At 43.9% G+C, this 11,169-nt stretch overlaps 1 protein-coding gene across 1 annotated transcript; it reads left to right on the top strand.

Annotated features, from left to right (window-relative positions):
• Nucleotides 1–1,946: 1,946 nt before the first annotated feature.
• On the top strand, nucleotides 1,947–6,937 carry LOC112296403 (olfactory receptor 1f45). The gene is made up of 2 exons (XM_024551253.4): nucleotides 1,947–2,121; nucleotides 5,966–6,937. Exons 1-2 carry the CDS (start codon nucleotides 2,088–2,090, stop codon nucleotides 6,910–6,912), a joined length of 981 nt encoding a protein of 326 aa, XP_024407021.3. The 5' UTR covers nucleotides 1,947–2,087; the 3' UTR covers nucleotides 6,913–6,937.
• Nucleotides 6,938–11,169: the final 4,232 nt, after the last annotated feature.

Here is an 11,169-nt window from a genome sequence, read left to right as displayed (position 1 = left end):
TTTTCTGGTCGAATGTTTCTTTTTTCCTTCTGCTCCAAACTGTTGATTTGAGTCCCAGTTTCCTTCCTGTCACTGTTGGTTCCCTGTACATTTTACTTTATTTCACTTTTCATAGCCTTCATTTTTTCCTCTATTTTGTGACTGTACTCAACCAATTCTGTGAGCATCCTGATTACCAGTGTTTTGAACTGTGCATATGATGGGATAACTCAGATGTATTTTTTCTGGATCTTTGATCTGTTCTTTCATCTGGGCCATTTTTTTTTCCTCGCTGTGCCTGTTACATAGTAAGGGGCAGAGACTTAGGTGTTCACCAGGGCTGGGCAACCCACATTGCTGCATTTTAGCGCTGTCAGTGGGAGAGGGTCCGAGAGGGAACAGTGCTGCTTGCTCCCCTCTCTGCCAGCTTTCAGTCACTTCTGGAGCTACCCACAAGCAAATTGGGCCCTTCTGGTGCTGGCTCCTAGGTAAGTGGGTTTGTGTACCTTCTAGAACCCTGTGGAGCTCTCCAAGGATCTCTCCTGTGAGGCTGGGAGTTTCTCCCACCACCACAACCCTCACAGGTGTTTTCAGTCAAGAGGCTTTATTTCCCTGGGCTGGAACCGTGGGTTGTGGGTCTGTCTCACTCCCCAGTTGTTCCTCCCAGTTTATCTGCACATAAATGTGGGACCATCCTGTCTGCAAGCCACCGCCTTGCCAGGTCCGCCAGCTACTGTGCTGTCCTCTCTACCTGGCTGCCCATCTCCGCCCTTCCTACAGGTCTGGATGAATGTTTCTTCTTTAACTCCTTGGTTGTCAGACTTCCATATAGTTCAATTTTCTGTCAGTTCTGGTTGTTTTTTGGTTTTAAATTTGTTGTTGTCCTTGTTTTGGTTGTGCAAAGAGGCAAAGTGTGTCTACCTACACCTCCATCTTGGCTGCAAGTCCCCGAGACTTTTTCTTATACAAACTAGTTTTACATTGTTTTTTATGTTTTATAACTGTTATGATCTATGAATTTTTCTATTATAAAATATTCCCATTTTGTGATTTATGCTTATATTTGGCTTAATTACTGCTTTATCTATAAGTGTGAATGCAACCATTTTTCTCTAATTTCTGCCTTTACCTAACATGTCTTTACCCGATTTCATATTTGTGTTTTTTTAATGTGGGTTTTTTTAATTCATCTTTTAAAAATTATGCTTTGAATAATTTTTGCTTTAAATATTTTCCTTGAATGACACACAAATAGATACTAATACACACCCAACTTCCAGTAGCCAGCCCACAGTTACCATGTATTTGGATAATCCCTGCACACCCCACACCCAGGACTCCCTACCCCTTGTTCCTAGGCCAGCAAGTCCAGGCAGTGCCTCTGGTTTCCAATGTCAGGGACACAGTAACTATGACAGAGATTAAAACACAGAATTGAGGTTCTGCTGTTAGTCATTGCTTCTTAGTATACATTGACAATCAAACCTTGTGTTTGATTTTTTTGTTTTGTTTTGGTTGGGTTCTTTTTTAAAACCTTGTGTTTGAAAGAAGAAAGAGTTCAGGGTTTTGACAGCTTTAGGGTCACACAAAAGGGAGTCAGTGCAGGCGACAGGGTACACAGAATGAAGCGGCCATAAATCTCTGCGGGCCAGTGTCTTCACTGGCTTCCCACTTTTCTTTAGGTAAATTCAGGATGCAGATCAGGGACCAGGTGTATTTTGTCTGTGACAAGGGCATGAGGTGTACTGGAAGCAGTGAGAAGTAACATGTCTATGCACTAAGCTGAGTTCCCCTGACACCACAATAATGGTGTCTAAACAGAACAGGAACTCAGAAAGTTAGTATGTGAGCCTCTGATGAGGAGCTGTGGGAAATCCACCCTAGGGATGCCCAAACAAGGCAGCTATTGCTGTCCCGATCCCCCATGAAAGGCCTGATCTCTGGGGACAGAAGATCTATGTATTTGCTCCTACTCAACAAAGCCAGGAGAGCCACGGTGTCGAACGCTAATGCCTCTTCCAGTGAGAAAAGGTTCCCGAATCCTCAGCCCTGGCTGAGACTTTCCCATCATCCAGGGTGAAACAAGGAGCCAGTGGGGATGACGATCCATGAGAGCATCTGACAGCAGCAGAGAGCAGCCAGGTAAGAACTGGGAAAGCAGGTGAGGGCAAGGTTACCTCCCCACCCCCACACACAGATTCACACTGGAAAAAGCAAACACAGTGAATCCCTTTGCATCTAACCAACCTCAAAGGCAGAACGACTCTTGATCGGACAGGTACAGGCCTTTTTCCTGTCAGGATGTGGTGCCCATTGCAGAACATAGCAAGCCCATTTATGAGATGGAAGCAGAAAAGCAGGCCGTGGGAAAGAAAGGACATAACTAAGGTTTGTGGTGCTAGGACCGGTGACTTCAGCTCCTCGAATCCTCCCAGAAGCACAGTCAAGAGCTCCATGCCCACAAAAGAGACTATTCTGCCAGACAGTCAAGAGCCCCAATTCTGCCTCTAGTCTCCACCTTTTCTCCAGTTGCTTCCCCATGTTCCTCCACTGCGGTCAAAATAAAGGTGTTTCAGAGGGAGGCTCCTTGCATGTCACAGGGAGCCCCTCCAAAGGGAGTCAGCTCAGCCTGGGGTCCAGGCACAAGCAGCCTCAGGGTTCATGGGCAGGAATACAACCTGTCACTGCTACAAATATGGCAGACGCTTCAGAGACAGTCACACACTAACAAGGCTCACCGGAGATGAATGCAGGAAACTACACATCTATAGAAGTTACACAGAATAACGTTATTGCCAAGGGGACTATCCAATCGTAGTAAGATGAAGTTAGTACATGACCTACTCAGTACGGAAGCTCATCTTGTCCGGGTTTAAACCATGAAACGATGGTGTTTTTTCTTGTAACTGATCTTCTGTTGCTAGCTCTCATAAAAACACCCTGGCCAGATTCCACCATTTTAAGCCATTGCCTATTATAAAAATCACTCTTAGTGATTCAGTGGTCAAAAACATTCTAAAACTTCAATTGCTTGTGTTCCGCTCTCCCACAATGTTCTGAGGCTAGGAGTATGGTGGGGAGAGAGTGAATGGCGATAGATATGGTTAAGTCTCAGGCACCTCTTCCCCTTCACTCGTCTAGAATTAGCTCTTCCTGAGTTGGGGCAAGAGAGAGAGAGAGGGGAAATCCAGAAGGTATTACTGTTCTTGACCACTTAAGGAAGCTGCCCTTCCTCTCCTGGTGTCGGCTGCTTTTCTGGCTCTCCCAGAACGCGGCAGGAATAAACAAGCTGGCTCCCTACAGGCTCATCGCCCTGAGTTTCTCACAGAGGGTTCTCCAAGGACCCCCACGTGGTCTCAGGGGTGGGAGAGCCGGCACTCACTCAGCCTCGGTAACTCTGGAAATCCTCACCTAAATGCAGTTTATTCTGCTGTGTCTTGTCGATAGCATCTCCTTTCCTCGTAGGCACCACTTTGCCTTCAGTATTGCACAGATGTGCCAAGTCAGGTGCCTTCCACGAGCTCCAGCCAGCGTACAGGAACCCCGTACACTTTGTGATGATAAACAGCAAATGCACAGGTCCCTTCCCTCCATTCCACTCTCAGCTCTACCACCTCTATCCATTTTATCTGCCCTGCAGAGAGGAAACAAGGGCCATCAACAAGCCCCTTAGCTAAGCAGACTTCTCTGACTGAGAAAATCAAACGATAGTCTCCCCACCATGTCAGTACCTCGGTTATTTGGAGGAATTTTCTTGGTGCTCCCCTCCCTCAGATTTGGACACGAGAAAGCCCACTTTTCTCTCCTAAAGGCATTTGTTTGGAGAGCAGGACCTATAATAAAATGGCACCGGTCCAGGCAAGACAGTATAAAGTATATAAAACAAATGCAGTCATTCATATCAACCAAGATGGCCACCAGCCAAGCATGATCCTTTGGTTCAGGAGGGAAACAACCTAAGTCACCGTAGACACGTCTGGCAAGGGGTCAATGCAGGATATCTGCGGACGAGGTCAGAGCAGCCACGTCTGCAGGGCGGGACCACCCAGAGATGGGCTGCTGGGCCAGTTCCACACTTGGCATCAGGGTGTCAAGACATTCATCAAAGAGACCCAAAAGGGTGGAGTCCACCTCTCTCAAGGTGTAACTGAGCAGGTTCAGACCACTGCCAAGACAGCTGAGCCCCACACACCGGAGTGTTGCTCCAGGCCACGCTGCTCTCCCTTGGCATAGGCTGCCGGAGGCTCTGCCCTGCTGGGCTGAAGATCCGCCTGCCCACTGCCCACCTGGCTCCAGAGATTGTCCCTTGCAAGATGCTGACGACTGCCTTGCCCACCTTGCTGTCTCCGGGACCTACGGAATGAGACTCTGGGACTTGGGTTCATTGTTCCCTAGTGGTTGCTGTGTCTGTGTTACAATTCTCTTAGACTGTTAGAGTGTGAGTAGGATATTAATGTATGTTGATGTTCTACTTTGAGTGAACCTGCCTTTGATACAAGCTGAGTTAACTGCACAGTTACCGTGTGTGACTCTTGTCTGTTCCTTGGTGCCAGGCTGCTCAACAGGCAGCCAGGTGAGCAGCTGCCTGGCTGACTTACAGGAAAGACTACATCACAAACATATGTGCATGACAGTGTGATGAGAGGGTACAGCCTTCCATCAGAATTACTGCCCTGTCACCTCTCAGCCCCATGCCCCAGTGACCTGCGGGTGGGGCAGGGTTGGCTGTGCTCCTTCCTGGGGGCACTGCCCCCACAAACACCGGCAGGAAGTGGCTCACCTTCATGCTGGCAGCTCTCTCAGATGGATTGTGAGTTACTTACAGCCTAGGGACCTTTTTGGGGGCTTTATCCACAGTTCTCAGATAATGGGAAAAAAACCACTGCCACCCTGCTATACCTCTTTCACGTTTATTTTAAATAAATGGAAGCTAATCAAAATATGGAGGTAAAACTGGGAGGAATTTTTGAAAAACAGCATTTTAATTGTTTTAGGGCTGTAAATGTTATGGATCCTATCAACCTAATCCATCCATTTTCAACCAGTGTGCCACAGGAATTTTCCTTTTATTTTTTATTTATTTACTTACTTATTTATTTATTTATTTATTTTAGATAGAGGAAAGAAGGGAGAGACAGACAGACAGACAGACAGACATAGACTTGTTGATCAACTTATTGATGCATCCATTGGTTGATTCATGTATATGCCCTGACTCGGGGGTCAAACTTGCAAGCTTGACATTATCGGGACACTCTAACCACCTGGGCAACCTGGCCAGAGCTTGCGGGGATTTTTAAAACCTGCAATCCTTGACTATTTAGCCAGGGACACTGACTTCCTTCCCCAAAGTGTCAAATAAAAAAAACGACAACAGCCAACATAACAATCCCCATCTGGTGTGAATGAATCAAAATTACACCTATCTTTTTGTCAGGTCATCAGATAATGCAGTTTTCGGTGTGCTGCAGAATTTTAGTCGTAAGTTTGTGTGTGCCACGAGATGACCAAGGTTGAACATCGCTGGCCTAACGCGTCATCATCTCCTCTCTCTGAGTCTGTTTGCTTATCTCTGATTCCCCTCACCACTGTCTCATTGAAGATCAACAGATTCATTCATAGGCTGACAAGAAATAGTGTATGTGAAAATACTTTGTACATACGGATATTCATTAAATGTTAGTGAAATCTCCACTAAGCTGGATGTAATCAAAAATAACTTACTAAATTATACAAATTCACTGGCTATGTCAGTAAAACCACCTTTACAGAATCATCTAATTGTAAATTAATGCTCAAACAATGATGAAAATAGTGTCACAAAATCTTTTTTGAACCACAACATATTATCACCATGTCATCTCATTTTATGTTTGAAGTAATATTCATTAAAAAATAAACTTTGGACCCGCTATCATTAAGAAAATTACAAGTCCAGTTAATTAAATCACTCCTTTTACGTGTCACCACATTTTCTCTGCCACAGACATGGACAGAGACAACCAGACTAGAGTCACAGAATTTCTTCTCCTGGGACTCTCTGAGCAGCCAGGGCAGGAACAGGTCACTTTCGGCTTGTTCTTGTGTGCGTACCTGCTCACCATCATTGGAAACCTTCTCATCATCGTGGCCATTAGCTGTGACAGTCATCTCCACACACCCATGTACTTCTTCCTGGCCAACCTCTCCTGTGTCGACGTCTGCTTTTCGTCAGTCACCATGCCCAGGACGCTGGTGAATCACATAGTGGGAAGCAAGTCTATCTCTTACGGGGAATGTATGACCCAGATCTACTTCTTCATCACTTTCATCAACATGGACGGATTCCTCCTGAGTGTCATGGCCTACGACCGGTACACCGCCATCTGCTGCCCACTGCGGTACACCACGATCATGAGGCCACGGCTCTGTGTCCTTCTGGTGGCAGCGTCTTGGGTCATTACAAACCTGCACGCCCTCCTTCACACGCTCCTGATGGTTGAGCTCACATTCTGTTCCAGCAATGTGGTGCACCACTTCTTCTGTGACCCCTATGCAATCCTAAAGCTGTCCTGTTCTGATACCTTTGTCAACGATATGACGGTCTTCGCTGTGGGTGGGCTGATATTCCTGACACCAGTCTCATGTATAATCATTTCCTATGCTTGCATTCTCTCCAATGTACTGAAGCTGCCAACTGCCCGTGGACTAAGGAAAGCTCTGTCCACGTGCGGATCCCATCTCACTGTGGTCTCCCTCTTCTATGGGGCAATCCTGGGGGTCTATATGCATCCTTCATCCTCCTACTCAGCACGAGACATGGTGGCCACCATCGTCTTCACCGTGCTGACCCCCCTCGTCAATCCCTTCATCTACAGCTTGAGAAATCGCGACGTGAAGGAAGCCTTAAGGAAACTAATTATTATTAGGAGAACTGTTTTGTCAAGATCCTAGTATTAGAAAATTTTAGAGCTAAAAAGGCCATTGGAAATCATACACTTCTTCATTTTTCAAAAGAGAAACCGAGGCCCAGATAGATGTGAAATTATTCCGTGACTGTTTCTGTAATTCGTGGTCATGATCTTGTTTTAAAAGGAGGGTGACAGGTGCTCTGAAATCATAAACACATTCATTTGACACCTGTAGGAAGGGCTGATCCTATGGCCTTCAATATGCAGATGAAAGGTAGACAGAGACCTAAGGGAAATAGATCCGAAGTAACACCTGGCAGCATTTTTTAAGGATGAGCATAGCAATGTTACACGGTACTGGCCACCACTAAGGTGAGGGACTTGCAAATGACTGAGCAATGGACTTGTTAGAGTCAACTGCTCTATGTACTCTCCCGTGTAAAAACTGGAGAAGCCTGTTTAGAGCGGTGTGAGTCTGAGAGTTCAGAACAGGAAAAGCAGGAAGCAGGGTATGTGTACCAACTAGAGTCACACATGTCGATGAAGTTTCACAGATCTCATGCCACTTGTCTTCCTGTGCATGATAAAATAGAACTGGCAGTACTAAGTGATTTCAACATGTTAAAGGCTATCTTTGTATTACGTTACTAAACTCTCATATCCCTTATGAGGTGATATGACAAAAATTTCCATTGTTCAAGATGAGAAAATTGGGTCATAGAGAAGTTAACTTGTTCAAGTCCATTAAACTACTAACCAAATGGTCCCGACCATTTTCTTTTGAGGTATTTGATTTTCTTTTTTTACTTCTTATTGTTAATTTTATTATTTTTAAGCTGCATACGGTAAATTGCTCCTTTGGGGGGCATACAGTTCTATGAGCTTTAAGACATGTATAGATTTGTATGACCACCATAGGTCTCAGGACAAAGAACAGTTCTATAAACTTACAGTCAAGATAATGAAGTAGGCAAATCCTGTGCTTTTCCCCTCCCATGACCACATCAAAATTATGATTAAGTTATAGAATAACCACCCCTGAGAAAAAGCTGAAGACTAGCTGAAAAACACTCCCATAACTAAGGATGTAAAGAAACAGCCACACTGAGACTGGTAGAAGGGGAAGAGTTGCAAAATGAGCTGATTCCACACCCATGTGTGGCGATTAAGAATAGGGAGGGGTATTTGGGCTCTGGAGGAGCTAGCTGAAGAGTGAAAGTCCCAGACTAGAGCCCCAGTGCTGGAAAGAAACGTCCCCACAACACCTGGCTGTGAGGATCGTCGGGGACGCCATCGGGTGAGAGATGGAGTGATGCTGTAGACCCAAGTGTCCTCTTAAAGGGCTGAGCACAGACTCACTCACTCACAAACACTTGCCTTAATCTCCAGCAAAGGGACAGTTGCTTGAAAAGCAGAAAGGAAATGTGACGAGAACTGAATTATCTGGCTTTAGCGTAAGGGATGAGGTCCAGCTCTTTCTTGGGCTGATGTGCTGGCACATGCCATCGTTTCATTGCTGAGTCCTCCCTCCACTATATAGCTGGCTGGTGCACATCCAGTCTGAGTTTCCACTGTCCTGGCCAGCACTATGCCCTACTATGGTGGTTCCCTGAGACCATACCCAACCCGCTAGCATGCTTTCAGTGGCTATTATACAGCAAGTGGCCTCAATATGCCCTGTACCATGGCTAAGTTGCCTCAAGCCCACATGTATTAGAATAGAGCCTCAGTTCTCAGCATAGCCTCTACCAGGTGCCTTGAAGCCCAGTACAGGTAGTTATCAAATGCACGTCATTTTTTAGATCCTACCAGGTGGCTCTGGGCCAGGTACAGGGAGCAGCTGACCTGGGCCTGCACTCAGCTCCTCCTAAAAGACCCCGGAACTAACACAGCAGAGCACCACCCTACTAGCTCCATCAATTACACCTAAAGAGTATATTTGTAAGATACCAGAACTCTGCTAAGGCAAGTCCCAGCCCATGACATCAGCCCTTATTCAACAGCTCATCAGCTATAGTCATGGCCAGGATTCATTGCCAGACAGTCTGAGGGTCAGTCTTACCCAATCACGTGCCAACAGCAATCAAGGGTCAACTATGACAGGAGGCCCACACAACCTTCACAAGAGACATCTCTAGAGCACCTGAATCAGGTGACCAGGGTGACTGTACTACTGGGCATCACAGACACATAGTAGTACATAAGACCACCCTGTCAAGAGGGGGTACTTACTTAGCAGATATATCCAATACATACAAAAAAAAAAAAAAAACCCAAAACACAGGAAGGCAGCCAAAAGTGAAAAGACAAAGAAACATGTACCAAATAAAAGAACAGGAGAAACTCCAGAAAAAGAACTAAACAAAATGAAGGCAACCAAACTGCCAGATGCAGAGTTCAAAACTCTGGTTACAAGAATGCTCAATAAACTTACGGGGGAAAATAGTTGAATTCAATGAAAACTCACACAAAGAGATAGAAACTATAAAAATGTTGGTCAGGAATAAAGAACACAATAACTGAAATAAGGAATACATTATATGGAATCAACAGTAGATTGGATGAAGCAGGGGGTTGGATGAACAATTTGGAGAAAAGGCAGATGAAAATACCCAACCGAAATACAAAAAAAAAAAAATTTTTTTTAAATGAGGATTGTTTAAGGGGCTTCTGGGACAACCTAAAGCATACCAACATTTGTATCATATGGTACCAGAAGGAGAAGAGAGTGAGCAAGGAATTGAAAATAAATTTGAAGAAATAAGGACTGAAAACTTTACTAACCTGGTAAAGGAAATAGACATACATGTCCAGAAAGCACAGAGAGTCCCAAACAGGATGAACCAAAAGAAGGCCACACCAAGACACGTCATAATTAAAATGCCAAAGGTTAGAACAAAGAGAGAACCTTAAAAGCAGCAAGGGTGCTCCTATAAGACTTCTAGCTGATTTCTCAGCAGAAAGTATGCAGGCCAGAAGAGACTGGCGTGAAATACTCCAAGTGATGAAAAGCAAGGACCTACAACCAAAATTACTCTTCCTACAAAGCTATCTTTTGGAATTGAAGGATATTGAAAAGAGCTTCCCAGACTACAAAAAAAAGGAAGATAAAGAGAAAACTAAAGGAGTTAATACCCGCAAAACCTATATTATAAGAAGTGTGAAAGGGATTTCTTCAAGAAGATAAAGAAGAAAAAATATGAATAAGAAAATACGGCAAAAAAAAAAACCTCTTCTGACAAAGGCCAACACACGATAAAAGCAGTGGTTCAACAAGTATAAGGCTGGTACAGAAGTGAAAAGACAGGAGCAGAATGGTCATCTGTCATTATTGGAGCAAATTAACTGATACACGAAAACGCACAAAAGAAGCAAAAAAAAAAATGACAAAAGCAAATGTAAAGAGGGTTAGAAAAATGGTAGTGATTATAGAACATGTTCAAACTTAATCATCAACTTAAAATGGACTGCTATATACATAGTTTAGCATATATGAAGCACATTGTAACCACAAACCAAATCTACAAGAGGTGTACAAAAAATGAGGAGAAAGGAATCCAATCACAACAATTCAGAAAGTCACCAATGTAAAGACAAGAGAGCAAGAGAATAAGAAAGGAATAGAAAAGAACTACAAAACAAGCAGAAAATAATTAGTAAAATGCAATAACTAGAGACCTATGAATAATGACTTTAAATGAACTAAATGATCCAATCAAAGGACACAGGTGGCCGAATGAGTAAGAAAACAAGGCCTATATACATGTTGCCTACAAGAGATCTCCTTGAGATTGAAAACATGAAGATGTAAAATAAACAGATGAAATAGTATATTTCACCCAAATGGAAATGAATAAAAAAGCTAGGGTAGCAGTACTCATATCAGACAAAATCAACTTTAAAACCAAGGCTATTACAAGAAACAAAGAAGAACACTTCCTAATGATAAAGGGAACAATCCAAGAAAAGGATAAAAGCCTTGTAAACACTTATGCACCCAACATAGGAGCACCCAAATACATAAAGCTAACTGACACCATAACGGGAAAGATCGATGGTAATACATCAATCACAGGGGACTTTAATATCCCATTGGCATCAGTGGGTAGATCAAGACAGAAAATCAACAAGGAAACAATGGCCTTAAATGACACATTAGGTCAGATCCATTTATTGATAGTTTTAGAACCTTTCACCCCAAAGCAGCAGAATATATATTCTTTTCAAGTACCCATGGAACATATTCCAGGACCACATATAGGCCAAAAAACAAGTCTCAATACATTTAAGAAAATTAAAA

Source organism: Desmodus rotundus, chromosome 10 (genome assembly GCF_022682495.2).
Source record: "Desmodus rotundus isolate HL8 chromosome 10, HLdesRot8A.1, whole genome shotgun sequence".
NCBI classification, from domain to species: domain Eukaryota; kingdom Metazoa; phylum Chordata; class Mammalia; order Chiroptera; family Phyllostomidae; genus Desmodus; species Desmodus rotundus.
This window is presented reverse-complemented; position numbering and strand designations above follow the sequence as displayed.

What these genes read in the sequence shown, in the direction of transcription:
- LOC112296403 (XM_024551253.4), top strand. Translation starts at nt 2,088, where the DNA reads ATGAGAGCATCTGACAGCAGCAGAGAGCAGCCAG. An exon ending in CAGCAGCAGAGAGCAGCCAG is followed by an intron (nt 2,122 to 5,965) that starts GTAAGAACTGGG and finishes TCTCTGCCACAG; the next exon opens with ACATGGACAGAGACAACCAG.